The following is a 25,859-nucleotide window of genomic DNA, read 5'->3' as shown; positions in this document are numbered from 1 at the left end:
GAACATAAGTGAGAGTGCATTAGTTCTATTATAATACAGTAGATGTATTATGCAATGTATCGATTCAGCCTATGCTGGATATGCAAACTTTGTACTGTACTTGAGTGTAACATTGAGCAAAATCAAAAGTGTCTCCTAGCTTACATTACAATGCACCTTTGTGCCCTTGAATAAAGGGCTAAAGCCAAGTTCTCTCACTCTTCTAGAGTTGTGCACAGTCACAATGTGAGTCCGTGAGAAAATAGTAAACACAAGAAACAAAATGGTTTGTTACAATACACGTAATGTCTTAGCTGAGGCCGTGTCTGCAAGAACTGAAACATACACACAGAAGAAGAAAGATTACATCAGCTGAAGAGCATGAGAATTCACACTGGTGGTTTTTTATGGTTCATGAAGCACTGCCTTATCCCTAATCCTAGAAACACACACACACATACAGAGTAAGTGAACAAACACACCTTCACAAACTGGCCAGCCCTTCCTCTGTCCCGATCTTATGGCTGAATGTGTGGTTGAGTATGTAACTGTGGTTAGAGTTGCCTGTAAGAGTGGGTTGAGGGAGGCTTTGGCAGACTGGCAGACAGTAATGATGAAAAATGCCTCTTCTGAAACCCAGTCCGGCACGGGCTTCAAGCCAGTGGATGTTCGCCATTCCCACACAGCCAGGCGTCACGGGTAATGCCGCTCTTCAGGCAAGACAATGCCGTGTTACACATACGCCAGCCAAGGAATGTGTGGGTTACACATCCTTCAAGTTATTACCAATTGTGATGTCAGAAACCGCTCATTCCGGCAAATCATTTGTAATCAGTATTTTGCCCGTAATATTGGTTTAAAGGTCTGTGCAACACAGGAATCTGCATTTCCTTTAATCTCTTGAGTAATTTAAATTATTTTTAGCTTCTTTAATTGTTTTGGTTTCCCCTTCCTTTCTTCTGCTTTTAGAAGAAGACTATCCGGTGACTATGAAAAATTAGCAGCTAAAATGAAAGAAGCTGCCCTCAGGAGTTGGTCAGTTTGACAGACAAATGCTAATATCGTCCCATTTCTCATCTCCGGTCACTTTACAACAGTGTTATGCATGCAACCTATTGTTTTTCCTTAGATTAGCTGACCACATAATGCTGCTTTTAAATGGAATTGCTTCTGGAAATTCAACAGGCTTTTAGATTTAGTTACTGTTTCTTGTTTATTCTTTCCATTCCAAATGGTTACCACTCCAAGACCTCTTTCACAATGTTGCTTAAATATATATTAAGACATCACTTATTATAGTTTGCTTATATGGTGCGTTTTCATAAATGAGTCCCCAAAACTACAAGTGCTGAAAGACTTCTGGGTCTCTGTGGTTATAATGAAGCTGAAATGTACAATGAAAATTAAAGGTGTTGGGTGGTGGAAAGTGCTCTCATACACATTGCTCCAAAATGTCACAGAGGTGGTCAACTTGGTTAAACCAGTCCTACTGTGGATGGAAGCACTGCAATCCTGGACGATACAGCTCACATCAGGACAGAAATGTTTCCTCAGAGCATAAAGGTGATTACTCTCAACAACTTTGGACTGATTTACAGTCACATCTCCCTGTACTGGAAACCATGCTGACAAAATGTACCCCACTGTATAACATCTGGAAGTGACTGTGCACACACACCATGTGTAGAAAGCTGGGGGTGCACAGGGGTCAAATTTAGACATTTTTGTGCACACATATAACTTTTCCATCAGTGCGTAGCTGGTGCTCAATTTCACACATTTCCACCATCTTTTAAAAAAAAATGTTGTAAGGCTAGCACTGGCACTACAAAAGTGCCAGACCCAAAGTTGGAACCTCTGATGTCAGTGGTTAAAGGAAGGGTTACCATAATGAATTCACCAGTGACTGGCAGACGGTGCCCACATATTGAGTCCAAAATGAAATCCTACTGAAATTACCCCAATATCTGCTAATAACACCATTGGTTCTCAAATCTGTCAAAACGAGGGCCAGTTTTTAAAAAGCACAAAGGCTAGAAGGGGCAGTCATCAACACCAGCTCCATGCTGAAAGATAAGTATTACTGGACTCGTTCAGCTGTCTCTAGCATACATTACCAGCAGCAGCGATACATTACATTATAGGCTAGTATTGTGTTCCAACAGCTCCAACTACACTACAAAATGTATTTATGGGAACCTACTGTCTTCTATGTGAAGACAATTTAACCTCTTACTCACATTATATCCTGCTGAAATAACCAGAATCTGTTAAAAATCCAAACACCCACTCAGTGAGGGTGGATGGGACAGAGAAAAATCACAGCTGTCAGTGACCAGCGTGACCTTGCAAATCTGTTTAAGAATACGCTCTGTGTTTTCACATTACGTCTTTATCCTTCTCCCCAGTTTGAAGCAAACTGGAGGTAACTGTAACTCCCGCTATACGTGCCAAAAATTCCCCAAGTGCTGTTGGGTTTTCTCACGCCTGGGGCGATTATATCTGCGGAACAACTTTTGCAAGGTCTTATTGTGAAACAACTGCAGCAGTCGACACAAACACACACGCACGCAGACACATACTTTATACAGAGCACCACTGAAAGCATGACAGCAAACACATTTTCATTCTCACTCTTGGTAAGTGGAAGAGAAGAGAAGAGAAGAGAAGAGAAGAGAAGAGAAGAGAAGAGAAGAGAAGAGAAGAGAAGAAGAGAAGAGAAGCTGCCACCATCTTTCCAGCTATGACCATGGGCCACCAACCACAAACATGGTTAGCCAAGGAGACCACACACATACACAAGCACTACAGAAGCAAGCAGTGCTTTACATTACCTGACATAAACACATTTAAATACTACACTGATACAACATGAGCTTGTGTATGTTACATGCTCATTAATATAAAATCCTGCAATCCACACCAGAAGCTGCTCGATGCTCTCTGCTGTGGAAACACGCAATATGTGTCTGAATTCACTCTTTATCACTGTTCACCTACTGAAGACAGCACTGCTCCAGTGCAGCATAACGCACATGAGTATCACACCTATGTCAGGTCACACACATCCTGCGATAACTTTGTTTCTCTGTAACAGTGAAGCAAATCCACAATGCAGAAAACTGACACACACACACGAAAAGCCAGGAGCTCGAACATCAGACAGACAGCAGTACTTTACCCTCCTTTCCCAACCACGCTTCTTACCTGAAACACTGCGGTGGCCATCCTGTCTCAGAGTGAGTGTGTCTTTTTTTGTGTGTCGCTCTCTCTCTCTCTCTTTCACTCTTTGGTTTTCTCTGTCTGGTTTTAGTGCTGCATCGTCCTTTGGCTTTTCTTCCTCTGCCCCCCCACCGTGTGCAGCAGAGAGGTTTTTCCTCTGTGCTCCGACCAGATGGCTAAAAGCTAAATCCACTCACTGTTACCTTGGTGCAGCGCAGGACTGGAGGAGTGTGTGTGTGAGTGTGTGTGTCAGAGAGCGAGAACGAGAGCGCGAGAGAGAGAGTTTGTGTGTGTGTGTTTTTAAGGCTTCAGGCTAATAGGTCTGGTTTGCCTCTCCCTCACTCACTCCTCCTCCAAGAAAATGAGCATAAAGATGTCTAAAGAGTCTTAATGTGAGCGCGCGAGTGGGGCGAAGTGCAGCCAAAGGCAAATCTTAACATCCCACAACTGGAGACGGCGCAGTGCAGCACTCGGCGCTGAATAAGCAGGCAAAGTCTGGCTACGGGCTACAGCTATTTCCCCTCTCTTTCACTCCCTGGGTTTATTTTCTCCTCCCTCTTGTTCAGACCATTTTCACCCTCCTCCCAAACGGGGAGACACATGAGTAACGAGAAAGGAGGAGAAAAATACTCAAGTCAAATTTCCCAGGGAGATCGGGAGGGAAGAAGGGGACGTGAGATCGGGGGGAACAAAAGCACGGCTCTTTCCTTTCACCGTCTTTTTCTCACTTTCTCACACACACTCCTTCATCATTCTTCATTCTCTCCTTGTTATCAGCTTCTCAAGTTACAGGTTAAATATGAGTCGTCGGCAGACCTCCACCCGCCTTTTCTGCCCCCCCTTCCCCACAAGCTCTCTCCTACACACTCACTCTACGGCTGCCCACGAGAGGGAAAGTACCATGAATGAATCCATTGACTTCAAGGCAAAGTCAGACAGTGTAAACAGCAGCAAGGAGCTACATGCTGACCAGTCACCAGCTCACAAAGCCATGAAATTCTATGGCTTTGATTCCAAGAGTTAAACCCTGTCCTCACATGCTATTATAAAGATTTAGAACATCACTCTAGAGTGAAAGTAGTCAGAAGATTGCTTTCACTGACTATCAACTAACTCCTGCAGAATAAACAGGAACGTTATTCACATTTTAAATATCTTTCCTTTAAATGTATCACCTTGGCTTTGAAAGATACAAGTTTTAAGCTGGCAAAAAAGAAGAATCAAGTAACTTAAATAGCAATAACTTGGAGAAAGATCAAAAGCTCTTGACCCCTTAAGTGATCTAGTGGGTCCTGTTAGGTCCACAAATCAAACCAAAGCTGTTCCGAGTGATCACCTTCATCCAGTGATGAAATATGTCTATTATGGCAGGAGAGGTTTGTTCCCATCCACAAAGCAGAAGTGCTCACAGAAAAAGTCTAAGAATAATAAGAATATGGGAGTCACTCGCTGTGGCCTTCACAGTCACCAGAGCTCATCCTAGACTGATGCATCAGACGCCACCAGTAAAACCAACACGTCGTCTTCCAGCCCTGTCTAATGTGAGAAATATGAAATAGTCACTTGTTAACGGGGGTGAATCATCACTTTTTACCTGACAGGAAACTGAGCTTTGAAAGATGAGGCAACCACTGTCTTTTAAACTAACCTAACAGATTAGTTGTTCATTTCTAACCCTAAATTCAATTAGTTATGCATTAAAAATAATACAGGGTGATGGGGATGCTTGAGCGTATCCCAGCTGTCACAGGGTGAGGGCTGGGGGATACTCCCTGGACATGTCACCAGTATAAAGTGGTGAAGAGAATGGATATGAACAAAATTACTGATTGAAAATGTGACTTTTTTTAATTGAATCTAGTCTTAACTTATCATTAATGTCAGTTTAATGGCCAACAGGTGATAACCTGGTTGGTGCGATTCAGCCACTGCATGAAAGCATTGGGGGAAGTGTGTTTGTATGCAGTACTATAGGTTTTGTTAGCAGCTGTCAACCGATTGGCACATTTGGACCACATCAGACTCAACAACTATCCAGTAAATGCCATTAGGGGGCGATCGTGGCTCAAGAGTTGGGAGTTCGTCTTGTAATCGGAAGGTTGCCGGTTCGAGCCCCGGCTCGGACAGTCTCGGTCGTTGTGTCCTTGGGCAAGACACTTCACCTACCGCCTACTGGTGTTGGCCAGAAGGGCCGATGGCGCGATATGGCAGCCTCGCTTCTGTCAGTCTGCCCCAGGGCAGCTGTGGCTACAACTGTAGCTGCCTCCACCAGTGTGTGAATGTGAGAGTGAATGGGTGGATGACTGGACGTGTAAAAGCGCTTTGGGGTCCGTAAAAGCGCTTTGGGTAAAAGCGCTATACAAATACAGGCCATTTACCATTTACCATTAAACTGGATGGCTTTAATCTCACCTCAAGTCATCCAAGCAGCCAAGGTTATAGCACTACTCGCAGCCTTACAGTAAGCGTGCCGTTTTAATGTGCTCCCACAACGTCGCTGGCTATTATCCAGTAGCTTTACTGAAGAATGCATGGTACAAATTTGTAGCACATTAAGGATTATGTCTCAACATGGAAAGAATGGCCACCGTCTTTGATGCTGCTTGGAGGTAATTACACGGAAGGCGGCTCTGAAGAGCAACACCTCTAGCTTGAAGTCGTGTTCACCAGATGTCAGCTCTGTAAGCGTTATTTAATTCACTATTAATGACAAGGCCCAGGAAGGAAGGGAGTGCTGCCAAAGAGCAGACATGTGGTTCACGGCAACAAAACAACATGCTTGTTTATGTGAGATAGTCACCTTCAGCAGAGGGACAGGGCTTTAAACTGTGGGGAGCGGGAATTCCCTGTTCCTAGTGTCTGCGCTTGCCTGTGCGGCTCTGAGTCGAGCTTTGTGTTTCACCGCTCACCACAATGCAGTGGTGCAGACCACCAGTTTCATCCGTGTATGTCGGGAAGTGCAAAGCGTGGGGAAGTTATCTGTCTGTGTTTGAGGTTGATATGTTTCTCTTAGTCTGGGCTATTTCCTGCGTCCTGGCTTTTATTACCTTCATAATCCCGTGGCTGCTGTCTGTAATCACACCGGCACTGCCAGAAACAACTATCGCACAGCCACGTCAATTCTTTTTTTTTTTTACTCTTACTGCTCATTTTTGTAGGAACAGAAATCTCTCAGTCTCTTTTTAACTCATTTTAATAGGACACACCATTAACAGGAGGGTCTGGGAATCCACCACAGGAACAAACTCCTTACATTTCTATTGAATTTTCTACATTTTCTGCATTACTTTATGATAGCACCATCTTTTTTCCCATATAAAGAAAAGCACAATAATCAGACTTCCTTTCAACTAATTTACTTTTATCGCCCAGTATTTTCCCTGCTAAATCCACGCACATGTAGGCAAGATTTCCAAACTGTGTGAGTCACAGCGTAACAATGTGTTATCTGTTTATAAAGCACTTAATAAAGCCATGGGCTTAATAGCTCAGATATATTAAAGCTCATGTGCAAAACTTTCTGCATGTTTAAACGTGGAATCGTGCGCATCTCAGCGACGTTTTTCAGACTGATCAAAAACAGTTACATTAGCTTAAGCAAACAACACTCTCAGCTTGGCTTTCAGTCAGACCTCCTCCTTCATCATGTTCCTTCTGGCTTCTTCAACCTGCTGTGCAGCAGCTCAGAGATCAGAACACAATGTGTCTTGCATGTTCTACAAAAACTTATAACTTACATTAACCAGGCAGTTCATTAGTTACCCCTTGATAGGACTGAGTTGGATGCCCTTTTGGAGACATCCTTAGAGCTCTCTGAATTCTTCATGGCATTGATTCAACAGTGTATGTCTGCAGCACATGCTCGATGAGAATCTTCACTTCACCACATCCTAAAAGTGGTCCACTGGACTGAGATCTGGTGATTGTGGAGAAAACTCATTGCCATGTTCAAACCAATCTGAGCTTTGTGACATGATGCCTTGTCCTGCTGGAAGCTGTCATCTCACTGCACAAATTATATATAAAGCAATAAATAACCTGCTTCCTGACAATATTCTAAAAATGTTTTCTAAAAGGGAACGGGGATACAATTTGAGGGGGGAATTAAATTGAAAACATCCTCGTATCCGTACAACATTAAAAAGTTTTTGCATCTCTGTGTGTGGAGTGAAGCTGTGGAACAGACTAAGTAAAGATATAAAGCAATGTCCGAGCATGGCGCAGTTTAAAAAGCGGTTTAAGGAGATGGTTTTTACAGGGTACAGGGAGGAGGTAGAGATTTGATAGGGTGTTCTTGTCTGATATTTTCATGTGTGTGCGGGTGCACGGGTATGTTGGTATGGGTATATATATATTTGTAGGTTGTGTATCCTTTGAGGTGTTAATGGGGTTATTGAAAATGTGTATATGTGCGTATGTGTAAATACGTATGTATGGATAGATAGAAACATATATGTATATATTATAAAAATAAAAAAAATAAAAAAAATAATAATAATTAAAAAAAAAAAATACACATGACATATAATGTGATTGCAAGGAGGTATTTCGGTAGTCTATAAATTACTAGATAGTGGAAAAGGGGTGGGATTAAATAAGCTCATGCTTCTTCCTGCTCCTTTTTGAACATGACAGATATTTGTAGTTGTGGTTGCTCGTTTTCTTTTTTTGTTTTGCTTTGTTTATTTGTCTCTTTTAATTCTATGTTGTTGTACTTTTTTAACATGTTCAAAATAAAGATTCAATCAATCAATCAATCAATCAAGCTGTGAAGATGTGTACGCTGCAGTCATAAAGGCATGGTCATGGTCACCAGCAACACTGAGGGAGGTTGTGCTATTTAAATGATGGTCATGTGGTACTAAGAGGTCCAAAGTGTGCAAAAAAACATATTTCCTACATCATTATACCACCCAAATCAGCCTGAACTGCTTTTATGTTCTTTACACCTAATTTCAATGTTGCAGCAAAAATTGAGACTCGTCAGACCAGGAAACATTTTTACAATCGGCTCTTGTCCAATTTTGGTGAGCCCGTGTGAACTGTAGCCTCAGTTTTTCTGTCAGGCTTGGCAGCCGGTGTAACAAGTGGTTATTTGAGTTACTGTAGTCTTGAAGAAGTCTGGCCATTGTCCACCAACCTCTGATATAGACATTTTTTCCCAGAGATCTACCGCTCACTGGATATTTTGCCTTTACAAACCATTCTCTGTAAATCCTAGACCAGGTAGATGGTGCAGCCAACAGCAAAGGTCTTTCAAAGCTCACAAAGGCACTTAAATTCCTTTTCTTCCCCATTCTGATGCTCAGTTTGAACTTTAGGAGGTTGTCTTGATCCTGTCCACGTGTCTAAAAGCATCAACTTGCTGCCAAGTGACTGACTACATATTTGTGTTAAAACACAAATAAACAGGTGTTCCTAATGAAGTGGCTGTGAGTGTCTATGCGAGAGGGGTAAAAAAAAAGATTGCTACATCAGTTTCACTAAGTAGGCCCTTTGCTCCTTTAATGTTTATTATTGGGAGGGAACAAATTCTTTTTTTTCTGATTATGAAAAAATGAACGCACCCATCACTTTGTGTGGTCCTCACACAGACTAAGAAAAGGAGCAACAATGGGGGGGAATCAGTGCCTTCCTCAGTGAATGATGGGAGAAGAAAAAGAGGAGGATAGAGAAAGAAAAACATAGAAAAGAAAAAACAAAATAGTGCACAGGAGTGCTACAGAAAGGAACACAGAGCGGGAGAGAACACTCTGGGTGAGGTCCAGTTTCATGAGTCTGACTCAGGCTTTCCCAAGCAACGTCAGGGGCGAGCGTCAGGCTCTCGGTCCCCCAGCGCCCGGTGGAACGCTTCGGCAACGCCCTCGCAGCTTACAGACCAGATTTAACATGGATTTTTCTACTGGATGGTCATGATTAGGCAGCAGGAGCTGACATGGAATGGAAAAGCTGTTGCCTTGAACCAAAGGACAGGCTGCAGATGTAAGGGTGGGGAACTTGAACAGAACAAAGTCTCCAAACTCCTTGAGCACGTAATAAAGAAGGCTCCTCCGAAAAAAAACCTCAACACTCGCAGCTGTTGTAGCACTCAGAGACGATTAGAAACTCCGGGAGAGATGGTGCATGCTCAGCAGTTCTTCCTCTGTACAAGAAGGGCAATGAAATGAAAGTGGGGAATTTTTTTTCTAATTGATCCTTCTCACTCACTTCTTCCATCCGCGTCTCCTTCGTGCACTTGGCACGTTGTTGACATTCTTTCCCACAGCTCTTGATTACTCCATCATGCTAAAGCTGGGCGTTCCTGTTTGTTTTCTCTGCTGTATCTATGCACATGTCGCTAACATGCACTTACTAAATACATGGCCGTAAGCCCATGGTCCTTGTGTGAGCCGTTAGTTTATGCACATGAACAAGGAGAAATGACACATGATTGTGACTGTAGGTCCATTTTTATTTCTTTTGTTTGACAGTCAAAGTTAAAGTCGCATATTTATTTTTTTCATCTTTCTATAATGACTGCAGCGTATGTTTGTAGGTCTTCCTACATGTGTTTATCTATCTGGATGAAACTTACTGTATAAAAAATACTGTATAAAGGATCATCTATATAGCTTAGCTGACTTGGCTAATCATTGACTAGTATGTTGGCCGTTGTTTTGGGGTCTTTTAACACATCACTCACAGTTTTCGTTTTAGAGTCTTTAAAATTTTATTTTCCCACCTGCAAGGCTTGTCTGTACTGTGCAACTTTGTATATCCATCTCCTGCTTTGATAGCATCAAACATTATTTTTCTCAAGTCTAAACAGATTAATTTTGTTCTTGGCATGATGCTTTTTCATGTGACAGCCCAAACCCTCTCTGAAGTTTTTATACTGTGTGCAAATTAGAAGATAATCCTCAGTTTTAACTCAATTTTATAAGCCTTGAGCATTACAAAGTTAAATCACATCACTGCACATCAGTGGTTTGTGCTATTATTCAATAATAAAGTCCATTTTCAGGGTGCTAATTATATTAACCCTGATAGTTTTATTTCTGAAATAATTCTGTTATTATGTGCAAACAAAAATTATTTATGCTTTCTAAAGGAAACTATTTTAGAAATGCTATGTCAGAAAAGCACTTGGGAAAATAATGACAAAGCCTTTAAATTTAATAATTCTGTCCACATCTGTAGCACACAGCAGGAGGTAGCACATGTAGCAAGGACTCACTTTGCATAAAATTTCAGACAATTGCCTTAAATATTTTCACGTGGGAACAATCAGAAACTGCATACTTGCTCAAGTTCAACATGTCTTGACAAATACTGAATTGTAGTAAAAATGTTTACTTAGTTGATAATTTTATATCACGAGGATGAAAATAAAGTCGAAATCGCAATGAAATTAAACCCAGAAAACATCGCTCCTTATACAAGAAATGCACTCAAATTAGAAGCCATATGATTTATCCCATGATTGAGCTGTTGTTGTGTTCCTGCAAACGTTTGCGGTCATAAGGAGGAGAACAGAGTAGCGAGCATGTGTTCTGTCCTGTGACTGCTAATTCAATTAGCCTCAGAGCTGCTGGCTGGTTCTGCATTTGATCAGACGAGGAGCTGTTGTTTTCTTTTTGTTGTTGTTTTTTTAAAGTAGGTGCAGATACCATGACCAATACAGGAATATTTTAGTCATGAGCCCACCATTGTGTGTTTGCTCTAACTGGTTGGCGCGCTAAGTGTGTAACAATTATACAACTCTGACACGGGCTCTTCCGTTTGTTTTCTTAACAGAGGGTCAGCCCCTCTCCTACTTTAACTTCCATTTCTCACTCTCTACACGGCCAACACAACATGCAAAATGAAGGAAGCTGTTAATGTTGTCAAAGGGGTTCAATGCAATGCTTTAAAACCTCCCCAAACTTGGACTTATGTAATGTCTTACAGCAAAAGCACAATATGTATTTTTGCCCCCTTTCTTTGAATGCCTTGTTTATCCATTAGAGCGAAAGCAATGCAGAACTAAGAGCATAAAGGCCTTTTCTACATGGAGGGGGTTGAGCGCCATAAGTAATATAAATTTCCTGATGACGATCCAATTTATTTAAATGATCAAAGAACCTGTTATATTATGTGTCTTAACAGAAACATGAATTTCTAAGAGAAATTAAAGGTGAAACTGCTACAGAGACTGTGTTACAGTCTTTGAATATAAAAAACCTTTGCTGGGGCTCAGTTGTGGTGACACATCACAGTTTCTGCCTGTGTGATAAATCAGCGCTGTGGCAATGTGTGGTATCTACAGGAAGTAACTGGAACAGTAGTCAAGGTTAATCAAGCCAAATGATCCTGACAGCTGCTGCGACTGCTGAAGCAAGCGCTACACGAGAGAGGATGAGGCTCGAGGGCAAGAGGGGAAAAAAAATGCGAACTAAAAGAAGGCTTGTGTGTCAATAGAGACTGGCTGCAAAGACACATGGGAGCAGTGGGTCATTCTGGGATGAATCTTCTTCTTTCTGTCTTCTGGCACAGTGTGGAATAATCTCCAAAGTTTAAATCATGGATACACTGGGCTGGGGAAACAAAATGAATCAGTGACTTTAAATGAATTTGTATGTAAAGGCACTGCTGGTTTTCTCCTTTGGTCAACTTCTTCCTGAAGTAGACAGTATGAAAGACGGATCCAGGTATGCCTCCAACAGTTCAAATGTGTGTTGGGTAATAGGTGAGTCTGAATTGGCTGTAGGTGTCTAACTATATGTGAACCCTGTGATGACCCTGTCCAGGGTTTACCCCACCTCTCCTCTGAAAGATGGATGGATAGGACATAGTGGTGCTTTGAACCAAATGATACTCACTAACCAGAGTAGGTAGGATCAACCCTCTGGGGAGCGTCAACTTCATGCCAGATGTTTCTACAGTTAACAGAGTTTTCGCCTTGAACCCAAGTGTTGGACCATCACACCTTCGCCATTTCACACATGCACTGCGGCCCTGACCTTTCACTGATTCACACATTCAGACAATTAACAGACAGCGAGTGTGTGCCGACGTGCGTCGTGTCCTGCCTCCTGCTTGATCGGCACAGGCGCCACCTCATGACCATCAATCTCCAGCTGTCTGCCTCATATGTGAAAGGCCACATCTGGACAACGTCCAGAGAATCAGATCTGTACAACATCCAGACCTCATTACCTGGATTCATGGTTGAAAACAGTTCATCCATATCCATATAGAACAGATTTGTTTTGATTTATTGGGTGTGGGCTCTGAGGAGTCATTAAACAACCAACCGCATAATCAAAATGGCAATAATCTCAAAATCATCTAAAAAACAGAAAAAGAGGTCAACAACAGAACAAGCTATTGAATATGAATCCAGGTTTTACCGCTGAAACAAGTGCCCAGATAGCTGCTAACCAGATAACTGCTCCAGCATTTCACAGTTATAGATGCAAACATTGTTCTCCAGGTGAGGAGAAGGCCAGCTGCAGACCTGACGATCTCTCTCAAAAATGCACCTCACATGTGTGGATACAGGTGTTTGGATGTGTCAAAGATTTGGAGGCGATAAATAATACAAGGTAGACTGTTTGTCTTATTTGTAGCCGCACCAAGAACTTTATATCTCCAGGTGATCGCTCAGAAATGTTAAAAATGTCGGGAAACGGTAGCTACTGACAGGCAGACGGTGCCAGAATGACTATTGAACTCAGTGGTATGTAGTAAGATCCAGAAACTTCCTGGAAAGGAGAAAATTTATGTAAGAGGCTCAATGCTGCAAGTGAACCTACTGGTTTTATTATCATTTACTATTATTTCAATAGATTTATACTCTGAAATGCTTCAGTAACACAATTTAAGCTTGATGAATGGGAAAGGAATCAAGTGTTAGTAATAATGTTGCAACTTTCATGAAACAAAGGGGGCAATTTGCAGCTTTTCACTTGGCAAACCTGATGAGCCGAATGAGGGCACATCCATCAGGAAGTTCCAAGCAGCAACAACAGAGCTCAAACTGCAACATGATGTGCTCAGTGAAAGGAACTAAAAGGGTCACAAACAACAAATCTGAAATAACAAAAGCACAAAGTGGAAGTGAGCCAGCACAAAGAAACGTACGAGTTCTCTCCACAGTTTCAAAGCATGCGCTCTGAGAATTTCAGGAGCTGACAAAACAAGTGCTTCATCATTTCAGAGAAGCGGAACGAAAACACCAGCAGACGGAGAGACGGAGAGATGATACGCTCTTCCACGTTGCTCCTGATTAATGGTGGAACACGGTGGTTTCCTTCTCAAAACACGCTTGACATGCAAGGATCAGAGAAACCAAATAACTTCAACTGGACAGCTCAGCTGGATAACACAACATACACCAAATACTATATTTGAAGTAGGGGTGGGGGGAAAATCGATACTGTGTAGCATCGTGATATTTTGTTTGCTAATAATGTATGGATACAGGGACAGCAGAAATCGATATTTTGTTACAAAAAGGTTTTTGTGCTCTGACTTCAGAGCATGTTGATCCTTTTTCTGAGCAAGAATCCTGACATTCCTTCACTGTCCAAATGTGTTTAACTTTTTTTGGCAGCAATAAACATGACAGTTTACTTATTTTAATTTAAGACATGTTTTATTTTAATTAAGTTTAAAACTTTTTTATTTAATGTAAAATTATATTTTGTTTTAATTTACTTTCAAATTCTTCAGTTGCTGAAGGGGCTGCATAGTTTTCATAAACTGCATAGTTCAGAATAGCTATAATTGTACCAGATGGTTGATTCAGTTAAGTTGGACTAGACTGTAATACAAACCGTTCAGTTTGTCAACAATAAAACTGAAATGAGAGAAAGACTGAGTGTGAGACTTTGATATTAGATAAAATGAATATTGATAAAGTTTACCTTTATGTACAGAATCTGAATATCGCAAAATATTTTGCAATAATATCGTATCGTGCGTTAAGTATCGTGATAATATCGTATCGTGGGATGTATGGTGATTCCCACCTCTAATTTGAAGCCACACAAATACACAGAATAGCAGGTTCCTTTATTACTATCAGCAAGGACACTGCAGTTCATTTCTGTACTATAAAGTGAAGTAGCTCCTTAATAGAAGTAACTTCACGATTTTAAGCCTAGCTTCAGAATTACCCCGCACTACTAAATCATTTTAGCTCAGGTATGTTCAAAAGGTAAGGAAACAGCACAATGTTTGGTGTACATAGAGGATCTTTGCCTTTTAGTGACTATTGTCAATAGAAATACAGATTTTAAGTGAAAGCAATTCCATTCCTTGCTTGACTTCCTTTCTATAGACCTTTGTAGACTGATCATAAAGCAGCCTTAAGGGGCGTCCACACAGATAGTGACTGCTGGTGATGTCCCAACAACAAGAGACCACCCAAAGCAAAGCAAGTACTGGCAGGTCAAGAGTTAATATTGTCTCAACTCAAAAAAAGTCAAAAAATTAAAGCAACTACCAATGAAAGTGAAGAATGCTGTTGATTGACATATAGCACAAAGGAGTAGTAATTAGTAGATTGTCTACTAGCAACCAACCATTAGTGACAAAATAATGCACAGTGAGCGAATCTCTTCCTGTATTTATATAGGATTTGCAGGTGGCTGCTCCTTCCCAAACCTGGGTCTGCTGGAGGTCTCTTCCTGTTAAAAGGGAGTTCTTCCTCACCACTTTGTTGAGTTTATCTTACAATGTAAAGCACTTTGAGCAAACTGTTATTGTGAATTGGTGTTAAATAAACTCAAAGTTAATTAAATATTGATTGTAATTAGGGCCAGGCAATGATAAGGCTACTCTCCTTATTAGCCTATTCTTATCATTTATGTTTTTAACCAACACCCTTCTTGGATTTGACCGCTATTTTTATTTTCCTCACATTTATTTAGGGTTACAGTTTGCTCTTAAGAGAAATCTGTTGCTCTAGACCTGTCCGTGCTTGCAGATGGCTATATGGTATCAACACTACCTCTTTCACATCAATGTGTAATCTCCTGAGTAAACACTGGGCAAACAAACCTATATTTTAATAACTACCTTGATTCAGGTAAATGAAGACTCACAGCCCTGAATTTGATCTTGATAACTCTAGTTGAGGTTAAATTCTTTCTAACTTCACACCTTCAACGTCACGTGTATTAAACCCCAGCGTTACTAGGATGAAGTCTTTTTGGAAAGATGGTGTCCTGAACTGATTTCCAGCAGTGTTTTCTTGGCACAATACCCTGTAAGGTTAAGTAAAAGGGAAAAATAAATATATTTTAATTAGAACTGAAGTCTGAATGCACTCAGGCTGTTATTTAACTGCTGGGCAGTGTGGAAGGCATACAAGCCATGCCTTTAGACTGAAATTAGTGCTTAAGCAGTTTGAGGTTTTACCTTTCCTCAGCGCTTTCACAGCAAGTTGGCACGAAAGTCCCAGAAATCCAGCCTCTCTGTTTTTGTAAGGAAGTATATATATATTATATATACAAAGGAGACTATGCATAAAGAAGGGAGACTTGTAAATTAGCCTGAAAAATGGAAAGATACCATCACTTCATGCAAACATATTCATGTTCACTTTCAGGATCACCCTATGTGATGTTTTTGGCTCTTTCCTGTCATCACCCAGAAGCAAAATTTTACTGACAAGCTTTAACACATTTTTCACATCCAGCTGTGAGTAAACAGGCATGAAGGTGGGGAGGCCTTTTGTGACCATTTGTTTGCTGCCCGGTTAAATATGGGCTGTATATTATTCTTATCTCCAGATGGAGATTTGTAATTGTAACGTGTACTTACGAGAACTGTCCTACCTCTGAGTTATTTTCGAGCGCTCAGATTCCTAACATTTCAGATCCTATATGGTTGACAGGTCGCAGAAAAGAGCTTTAGCTGGATTTTAAAATAAATAAGTCATAAAAATGTAGCCAGTGGTCTCGCAGGCCTGACTGAGTGCCGATAGTTATCATGCTTGACCCTGTCGTGGTCACTCCCTTGTTTTTCATCTCAGGCTTTTTAGCAAATTGCTTCCTGCCAAAGCCTTGACATTTTTAGCTGAAATGTTTAGAAAAGGAAATGCTGCTGTGATTTTTGGAGATGGAAAGTTGCAGGTTTGTATATATAGACACTGGCAGTTTGCTAGGCTTCTCCAACAAATTTGACCTCTGGCTTCCTGAAATTCAAGCGTTATCATGTAGTGTGTACTTCCATTCATCACACTTTAGAAATTGCACGATCTGCAGGGAAAACAAAGGAGAAAAAGACGGAATTTCTGCAGGTTTCAGCGACACATTTCTTCTCAATAAGGCCCTTTCAAATCAAAGTACATATTATGAGGGAAGTCAGAAGCTCATCGCTAACCAACACCAATGCTTTACCAACATTAAAGTGAGAGATCTGGATCCACAGCAGAATTTAATGTTATTCTTTTTCCCTTTAGTAACATTGTGTTTTTTCCCCCGAAGCTCCAGCTCTCCACCAGGTTTCATGACATTTAGGTTTACAGTAACCTTGCTGAAACCCTACCATCACCCCAGCTACCTACCTAGCTGTCAGTTAGACAGCTACCTGTAGATGCTAAAGATTGAGTAATTTAATGATTGCTAACAGACACAGCAGCAGAATAAATGGAAAGCTGGAAAGAGGGACTGGTGTCACTCACGGGTTTGTAAGGTGTCATTTTGAAGCTTCAAGATTAGCAACTTGGATGTGTCGAATGAAGGGTGCATCTGACTTTGAAACCACATGCTCATGAGCATTTTCTGGAAAATCTTCTTATAGAATAGCCAGAATTTATAAAACTTAACGGCCTGTTTAATATGACCTGAAGGTATTGCCTGACACCATGAAACAACAGAGAAAGGTCTGCTTCCCATAGACTTTGATATAACTGCAAGTCATTTTTAACCACAAGCATTACTCCCTACTGGCTATTAAACAGGATGCATTAAGACTCTTCTGTGATGCTTCACTTTTCAGACTCCCACACTATTCTCATCTACCTTTATTAACCAAAGGTTAAGAGAGAATCAGACAAAAGGTTTTTAACCTCCGCCTACAAGAGGCTCAGATCCTAACTGGACATATTTGTAGTAAATTGCTTCTTTAAGCCCACTAAAAAAGTCTAAGTCATTCATGAAGAGGTTTGAGTGCATGACAATTTATTGTCAGAATTAGAATCAGCTCTGAAATTGCCACGTATTCCCATATGCACCCGTTTCCCCAACTTCATATCAGCCCAGAGTAAAACTGATTTACACAGAAGCACTCTGAGCGCAAATAAATGCAGCACAACAACATGAGCTAAAAGACTAAATAACTTTCTTGAGCAAAGCAGTCTATTACTAATGACGGAGGAAAAAGAGACATTAGATTGGACCGTCTGTGACGCTTAACCCTTTAAAGCCGGTCGGAGCGGCACGCTCCGTTTTGTGTAACTTTTTTAAAATCCCGGTAGCTCTGCAACCACGTAAGCTAGCGCAATAATTTTTTTTGCATATGAAACCGGAGGAGTTGTACTTACATCTTATGCCATCAGCTTGTCCTCGGTCAGTTTCCTTCCACATATAGTTTTGCAAAAACTGCATAAAAAGCACTTGCAGCAACAAAAACATAATAGTCCAGAAACACGCTTTGCCGATCCGATCAGCTGTTCATAACACTTCCTACGTCCATCAGCGCGAACTATCGCATGTCCACCATGACCTGCCCGAAACCAGAAGTGACGTCATTTTGCAGAAATGTAGTTTTTACCATCAGGGCCTCATGAGCCTATACTGGTGTTTTTAAAAGTTATGTTTGACTTTATGACTTTGTGTGGTTTCTGGGATGCTTAGGACTCATATTGCACTGCTGGAAATAGTTTATTTTGATGCATATGCTGCTTTTTTGCAAATTTGCATTATAATATTTATTTTTGTTTTTCCTGCAGTATATAAAAATTGGTGTATTTCAAAAATAAAACTATGAAGTCACTCAAAATTAATTTCCTGTAGTGGGAAACTATTTTGTGCAACTTTTTTGTATTTACAGTTTTGAGGGATAAGCCTCTTAAATTTCTCTAACTAGAAATATATGTTAAAAAAACAAAAACGATTTTCAATTTTTTGTAGTTTATTGCACTTTTTTGCAATTTATGTAATTACTATGCACTTAATGCAGACATATTATTAAAATTTGGGTTGTAATGGTTGTATTGATGTATAACAACTTGAAATGCTCCCAAAAATGGCTCCACAGCATGTAAAAATATAATATAAGCTCTGGCGGACTTGGTTCTGTGGTAGGTCTTAAAGGGTTAATAAACACGAGGAAGCTGTAGGAGTGGGAGAATTTTTCTCTGACGATCCTAAATTTATTATTATATTATTCAAAAAACTGATAAAGATCACACATTCTTTCAAACAGCAGTAAGACTATTTCACAGAAGTCACTGTACATTATCTATTGGGTGACGGTGGATGTGTTATATTTTAGGTTGTTTAGAGCTGTGGAATTAAACCTGAACCCTTGCACCTGCTCTCTCACTAGCTTTGGTGAACTAAAACTTTAAACCATCCTAAGAAACTGGCACTCTCATTTGTCAAGGTTATAATATTGAACCGCAGTCACCAGTGAGACAGGAATCACACGCAGGTCTTATAATTTCAGCCATTTTGTTTAATAACGTTCCACTGGAGACCTCCCTCACATGGTTCACCAAACCCACCGCCTCTTATTCAGCGTGGCCCGCCTGCCCTGCGCCCCTGGTATTTCCTGTGTGTAAAACAGAGTGGGCAACGCTGGCAACTAGCACCCATTTCCAATAATGGATACCAGATGAAGGGTGTGTGTTTAGGTATGTGCTGTATGTGTGCAAATCCTGCCCTAAACCCTAAATGAATGCTGTACCTTTCTAATTATCCAGCACAAACTCCAGCTTCTCTTTGTTTTCCCTCCCATTTTCTTGCTCTTTGCTTTCGCACAACATGATTAATCGAGCTCCAGCTCCACCAAGAGGTCTTTTATTTTTAGAACACGGGGACGATCTCCAAGACGCAAGAGCTCATCCAACATAAACAGATTCTGGTACAAAGAGTACTTGTTTAGACATTCTTAAGATTCTTCTGCAGAACATAAACTCCCCCCAAACCCCACCTATCTCAACATCTGCATGTATATGTGCACATACGCACATCTTAAAGAGTAGATGGCTCCAAATAAACAGAGAACATTCAGCCCTTCTCATGTTCCTTCACGTGGAAAGCAATATTCACTTGATGCATGAAGGTATTACTAAATATAACATTCAAATATCAGCAAACATGACATTGCCTTCCTTTTTGGGGGTTTTTTATGTGTGCAAATTGTTTAGGACTCTTACCTTGACTTCACATTTCTTGTGGCATGCGATTCGGCACACTGGAAAAAGAGAAAAGGAGAGAAAAACCAATTAACTCCACAGATCATAAAAAGCTTTTGAACATTATGGAGAAATTCAGACTGCGTGTTGCATTATGAGTGATGACGCTGAGCAGCTGTCAAGAAGACATGAAAAAGCAAGAGGTATATTCAAATTCCACAATGTTTGTACTGTGGTCAAAGTCAAACAGCATCTGCTGTTAGCAGGCTGATACTGCCACAGCAGCTCACACTCCCAGCAAAGGCTTAGAATTCACTGCTGTGAAGGATAACACACAGCGAGAGATCTCATCTCTGTGTCATCGGTTAAATGAACTTTTTTAAAGTGAAATCATCACCAGTGCCATGATCTTTTTACTGAAGCATCTCAAAATCTACAGATCAGTCAGGAGTCGGGATGTTTCAGCCGTCTGTGCATTTGTGCGACAGGCCACTCTCCAGTTATCGATTCCTACACTGACCACACGACTGTCACATGAAGTTAAAAGATCTGATTTATCTCAATTCAATTCAATTCAGTTTTATTTATATAGCGCCAAATCACAAAAAAAGTCGCCTCAAGGCGCTTCATAGATACAAAGAAAAACCCAACAATCATATGACCCCCTATGAGCAGCACTTTGGCGACAGTGGGAAGGAAAAACTCCCTTTTAACAGGAAGAAACCTCCGGCAGAACCAGGCTCAGGGAGGGGCAGGGCCATCTGCTGCGACCGGTTGGGGTGAGGTCTGCAGCTGGAAAAATATTAGGTTACTCATTAGTCCCAAACAACAAATGATCAGTGTTGATGCATGCTCAATTATCCAGGTAAGGAAATCCCAAACAGTTGATTCTGTTCATCTGGACGCAGCGTTTCCAGTGGGAGAGACGTTTCGTCACTCATCCAATGACTTCTTCAGTCCCAGCTTCAGTGGTGCTAGTTTTAGCCATTGTGCAAATGTACTGTTTATAAGGTTGGGGAAACCTGCAGTCAGCTGAACTGAAGAAGTCACCTCGATGAGTGACGAAACGTTTCTCCCACTGAAAACGCTACGTCTAGATGAACAGAATCAGCTTTTTGGAGTAATTAATCAGTTTCCCTGAATTTCTTTCTCCAGAATATTAATCTTAGGCACCGTTTTAAAAATCATGGACAGATTTTCCTCCTGTTTTTGGAAACTTTCCACCTCTTGAACATTTTAACTTTTTTGCTACAATTAAAAATCCACGTCTGTCTGCTTCATTCCAACCAACACCCCATTTTTTTCTGGGTTACTCCTGGATTTTAAGACCACCTTCTAGAGATAAGCCTTGCTCTTTCTCCTAGGAACCTTCTGGGATTTTTTTAAAGCCTCTCAAACTTTATTTCAGAATACTGAATGAAACAGCCGTTATCTTTTGTGTCACACAAGAGCGTCGAAATCAGTCATATTTGTTATTTTTAGCAAGATGTCATCTTTTCTAAACATCTTCTAAAACATGACTGATTGCATGAGATGTATTCAGGTGATATCAGTAATTTGTAGCTATGAAAAAAAGAACCTCAGTTGCACTCTCTTCAAATAGCCACTGCACCAGTACAGTATATGGTTAAAGCAGATCTCGAAAATTTCATCAAAGATTAAAGAAGTTGTTTAACTATAGAATTTCTGCACAGTTTTCACAGCTCCCCTTCTGTCCTCAAGGCCTCTCTGTGGACTCCCACTGGGCCACCAATAAGGGTCAACAAGAGAGAGCACCTGGACCAGCGGCTCATAAATTCTCAGCTTCCCTCGAAGGACAGAAAACCAAAACACGGCTCAGCGTGCCGAGGTGTAGGCTTTCCAAATAAAGGAGAAGGCTGTATGCTTTTACTGGAACACTCTACGCCTTATGTAATGAGTTTTTCTTCCTGTCTCGAGCCACATTCTTCAAAGCAGTTGTAATATCTGTTGTGAATAGTTGTCAAGTCACTGATATGAAACTGGGAGGTGGCCAGTCCTGACATTGTGTGAGAGTCAGATTGTGTGTTTTGTATTATGTTATGGTGGCAGTGCAGTGTTTTCCTGAACCCTATACTTCCTCTACTCTTGCTTCCTAAACACTATGTTCTCTCTGATGTATACAGATTAATCAAACAGGATATCCCTGAAACACTCCTTTAGTTCTAAAACCACGTGGAGTTTTCTCTGCGTGACCCTCCTTCTTATAAGCTGCACTCTATGAATGTCAAGTCAATGTTCCACTGAGGCCAGCAGTTTAGTACATACAGACAACACAGAAAGACTTGATAAAATGCTAATTCTCCCAGGCTTGTGTGAAAGACGTATCTTGACATTTCTTGGCCAAGTTCAACTAGTGAATGGTTTTGCACTTGCACAGGCTTAAACAAATCTGCAACATAAAAGGTAAAAAGACCAGAGGTGGAAGGTGAGACTGAGGGAAGAACCTGTTGGATGAACCCAGAAAAACCTCTAAAAGGAGGCAGCTAGTATTCGCAGCCTTGCCTTATTAGTTATTACCCAGAGCTCATGACCACAGGTGAGGGTTGGACCATAGATCTGGTAGCTGGAAAAGCTTTGCCTTTTGACTTATCCCACTTTTCACCATAACAGTCTGCTACAACACCTTCATTCCTGAAGATGCTGCACCAACCCACTGGCCAAGCTCCTTTCCATCCTCGTGAATAAAATCCCAAGATACTTGAACTCAGGGGCAGCTTCTCCCCCAACATATTGGGAGAAAACTACTGTTTTCCAGCAGATAAGCTTGTGGAAACTATGAATAAACAAGACTTTGTTGGTGCAGTGGCGCCTATTGCGTACTATTCTTCACAGCTGACTTACTCTGGTTGCCAGAAAAGCTCAGACTGAGCATTTTGTCTTTTAAACAAACACACTTAGTTTAGTTAGAAGTCATCTTTTAATTTTAATATAAAAATCTATTTCAAGCGTGCATGAACAAAATCTAATGTCGGTTCTAAAGCAGGTTACGCTAAAACAATGACATACTGCTAAATTTGCAGCAGGTATCTTTAATGTTGGATACAAATGCAGGGGTGTGAACTCTTTTCCGGCTCGTAAAATGCCAGGATAAGTTTGAGAACCAGTGCATTTAAGAAGGTTAATGCACACGTCTCTTTTTAAGAGTTAATTTGACTGAAACTTATTTGGTTATGAAATGGTTTTGATCAAACTGTCACACAACGTTTATTTTTTTAAAGACTGTTATTAGCAGATGCCGTTTTCTTGTTTGAATATCAAGTTTCCGATGTGTAAATTACACGTAAATACATGCAAATGATCTTCTATCTCATCCTGTGACACACGGTGCTCTTATTGGGACTGCTGTGGCCTCTCTGATGTCAGCAGTCATGGTGTGGTTGAGTGTGTGTGTTGGTCAGTTAGCTCAGTAGGAAAACATCTGGTCTCCAGAGTCTGAGTCTCCCTCATGGTGAATTACGTTTTGATGTTTTATACACCCAAAAATGACATTTGTTTTTTCTGTTCGTTTCATTTTGTTCTCAAAAATGATCAATGAAAAAGAATATGAGAAGTTCAAGAAGGATACTGAGGAACATCATCATGGCCGCCCGCACAGCTTTTCAGTAAATGTTCTGTCAGTGATTATTCAACATTGTTTTCAAGACATAATGTGACACTACAGCCAAACATCAGACACTGACAGTAAAGCCAATGCTTATTTGCTGAGAGGCTCAAGTCAACAAGGCCCAGAACACCTGATGTTTTACCTTTAGTCTTAAATGCTTTAAAAGATGACAGCTGCCTTAGGTGAGGCTTCTTCAGTTCTAAAACCTGATGGAGAGTCACAGTTTAGTGGAGGTGTCACCCTGGATGTGGTCCTGAAAGATGATGAACCACCCTGTAATTATGTGAGTCATTAAAGGCCACACATCCAGGGGACAAACCCCCAAACACAATTCAATTTATATAGTGCCAAATCATGACAAGAGTTGCCTCAAGGTGCTTTATTTAATAAGGTAAAGACCCTACAATAATAGAGAGGAAACAGAGAAAACCCCAACAATCATATAAAAGCACTTGGGTGACAGTGAGAAGGAAAAACTCCCTTTTAACAGGAAGAAACCTCTGGCAAAACGAGGCTCAGGGAGGGGCGGCCATCTACTGCGACCGGTTGTTGTGGTCGTGGCAGACCAAAGTGACTGAACAACTCTCCGGACCACCTAAACACAGGCCAACTTCATAAGGGGTTGAAAACCTGAGACTCTCCATCAGAGATGGGCAGTAACGCGTTACTTGTAACGCGTTACTGTAATCCAATTACTTTTTTCAAGTAACGAGTAAAGTAAGGGATTACTATTGCAAAAACGGTAATTAGATTACCGTTACTTTCCCGTAGGAACGCTGCGTTACTGCGTTACTAAAACCGTGATTTTCTTGCGAGAATGTCTCATGACAGTGACGTAAGCGAGTGCGACGTTAGTGACAACAGCTGTGTGCAGATCAACAATGGATCATATATCGAGTGCAGAGAGAGTATGAGCGTGCAGCGTTTAAAGCGTGGAAGTACTGACCTTACTTTGAGTTTGATTCTGTAAAAAGTGACAAAAACATTAGTGTCCGTTGTGCGTGGGAAGAAAACTTCTTTTTAAAGCGAAAAAAACCCCTAAACTTCCAAGCAAGCACCGAGTAGCTACGACGTAATGACAAATTCACAGAGAAACTCGCGGATTCTTCCACTGACCGCTGCACACCTGCACCAGGGTAACCCTCCGCCTACCATACTCCTGCTTTACAGGTGAAAATAGAGCAAAAGGACCGCTAGTCTTTGATTTTATTTATTTTCTGCTGTGTTTTACTTGCATCTGAAGGAGTGAGTGTAAACACAAAAATTTTTTTTGCTTGATGCATAAAGTTAAAAGATTAAAACTAACAAAACAAGTTTTAAAAAGAGACTTTTCCATTTGATTACATTTTGTATGATGATTATGTAGAAAAAGTAGAATTGGGCTGAAAGATCTATCACTTTATCACCTATTCAGGTTGTAAATCATGTTTTTAAAAAGTAACTACGTAACTAAGTAACTAAGTAATTAATTACTTTTGAAAATAAGTAATCAGTAAAGTAACGGGATTACTTTTTTGGGGAAGTAATCAGTAATTAATTACTGATTACTTTTTTCAAGTAACTTGACCAACACTGCTCTCCATCAGGTTTTGGAACTGAAGAAGCCTCGTGGATGAGAGCTGAAATGTCTTCATGAATCAAAAAGAAGTCCTATTGCCTTTAGCAATGAAAAATGGCCTGGATGCAGAGAAGCTACACAAAACCCTTTACTTTTACTTTGATGCACTTTGAAGTCCTTAATTTTGCTCAAGGTCAGAGGTCATGTTCTCTGAGCAGCAACTGTAAGGATTAAGCTACAACCTACAAGGCTTTTCAGGAGACTTCAGTTTTTCTTTCACATCTAATCCTAAAGTTAGGGGTTCAGGAGTGGGTACTTATCAGTTTTGAAATCAATCTAGGGTTAAATTAACATATGAGAACTTTATTAACATTATTTACATCAGGTGCACAACACAGTTGAATGTGAGCTGCAAGATGATAAATGTAAGATAAAATATGTGTTCACGGGTATTTCAGTGTGCGACAAGAGTATGTCTACAAACTGAAACCTGAGAAAGTGACAAGCTTCCTTTTTAGATCCAAAAAGTGTACTTACATCATGCAGAGGCATTTGGTTTCTATTTAAGCGATCGCTGGACTATATTTGCACATGGGGGGGCTTTTATGACTTCTTAATTAGAGGCCTTCAAATGTGGGAGGCACCATGAAATCCTACCGGGATGCACAGCGCATCCCAGAAAGTTCCCAGAGTGAAACTGGAAGGGTTTGTTTCTACAGCATGACTCACAAAATCTGTCAGGGAGCACCGAGATCGACTCCAGACAAAAATAATGAAACACGTTCATTTAGATGACTGTCGATACCCGCAATGACTGTTTTCTTAACTCACGTGGGAGCTTGTAAACCTTCTGCTTGGCTTTTGTCATGTTTACTTTCATGATCAAAATTGTTATGAATCATTATTTTCTTATAATTTATTGGTTTTTTCCATCTAAACCCCAGCCAAATCCACCATAACTGCCTGTACAACGATGTAAAACAGAGCAAAGTACTAAAATCTCAATTGCTGACACAATTTGCCCACAAAGCCCATTTAACAGAGGCTCTGCAGTTTTAAATCATGCTGTATAATCTCGCAGATTTGTCATGGACTCTTAGATGTTCGTGTTTTCTGAGCAGGCTACACTGGCTTAAAAGTGC

General features: G+C 40.7%; 1 protein-coding gene across 17 annotated transcripts in view; it reads right to left on the bottom strand.

Annotated features, from left to right (window-relative positions):
* The window catches only part of tns1b (tensin 1b), a 198,023-nt gene that overhangs the window by 98,655 nt on the left and 73,509 nt on the right, over window positions 1-25,859 (bottom strand). For 16 of the 17 annotated variants that reach the window (XM_087829953.1, XM_087829956.1, XM_087829969.1 and 13 more), the window contains exon 3: window positions 19,556-19,593. In XM_087829953.1, coding sequence (XP_087686079.1) covers window positions 19,556-19,593 — 38 coding nt within the window. Of the gene's footprint in view, window positions 1-3,186; window positions 3,802-19,555; window positions 19,594-25,859 lie in introns of those variants that run through there. The other variant, XM_087829966.1, reaches the window with a different exon arrangement.

The sequence above is a fragment of the Neolamprologus brichardi genome, chromosome 16 (genome assembly GCF_056152115.1).
Source record: "Neolamprologus brichardi isolate AB-2024 chromosome 16, ASM5615211v1, whole genome shotgun sequence".
Classification (NCBI taxonomy): domain Eukaryota; kingdom Metazoa; phylum Chordata; class Actinopteri; order Cichliformes; family Cichlidae; genus Neolamprologus; species Neolamprologus brichardi.
Note: the sequence above shows the minus strand (reverse complement) of the source record. Positions and strands in the feature narration are given on the sequence as shown.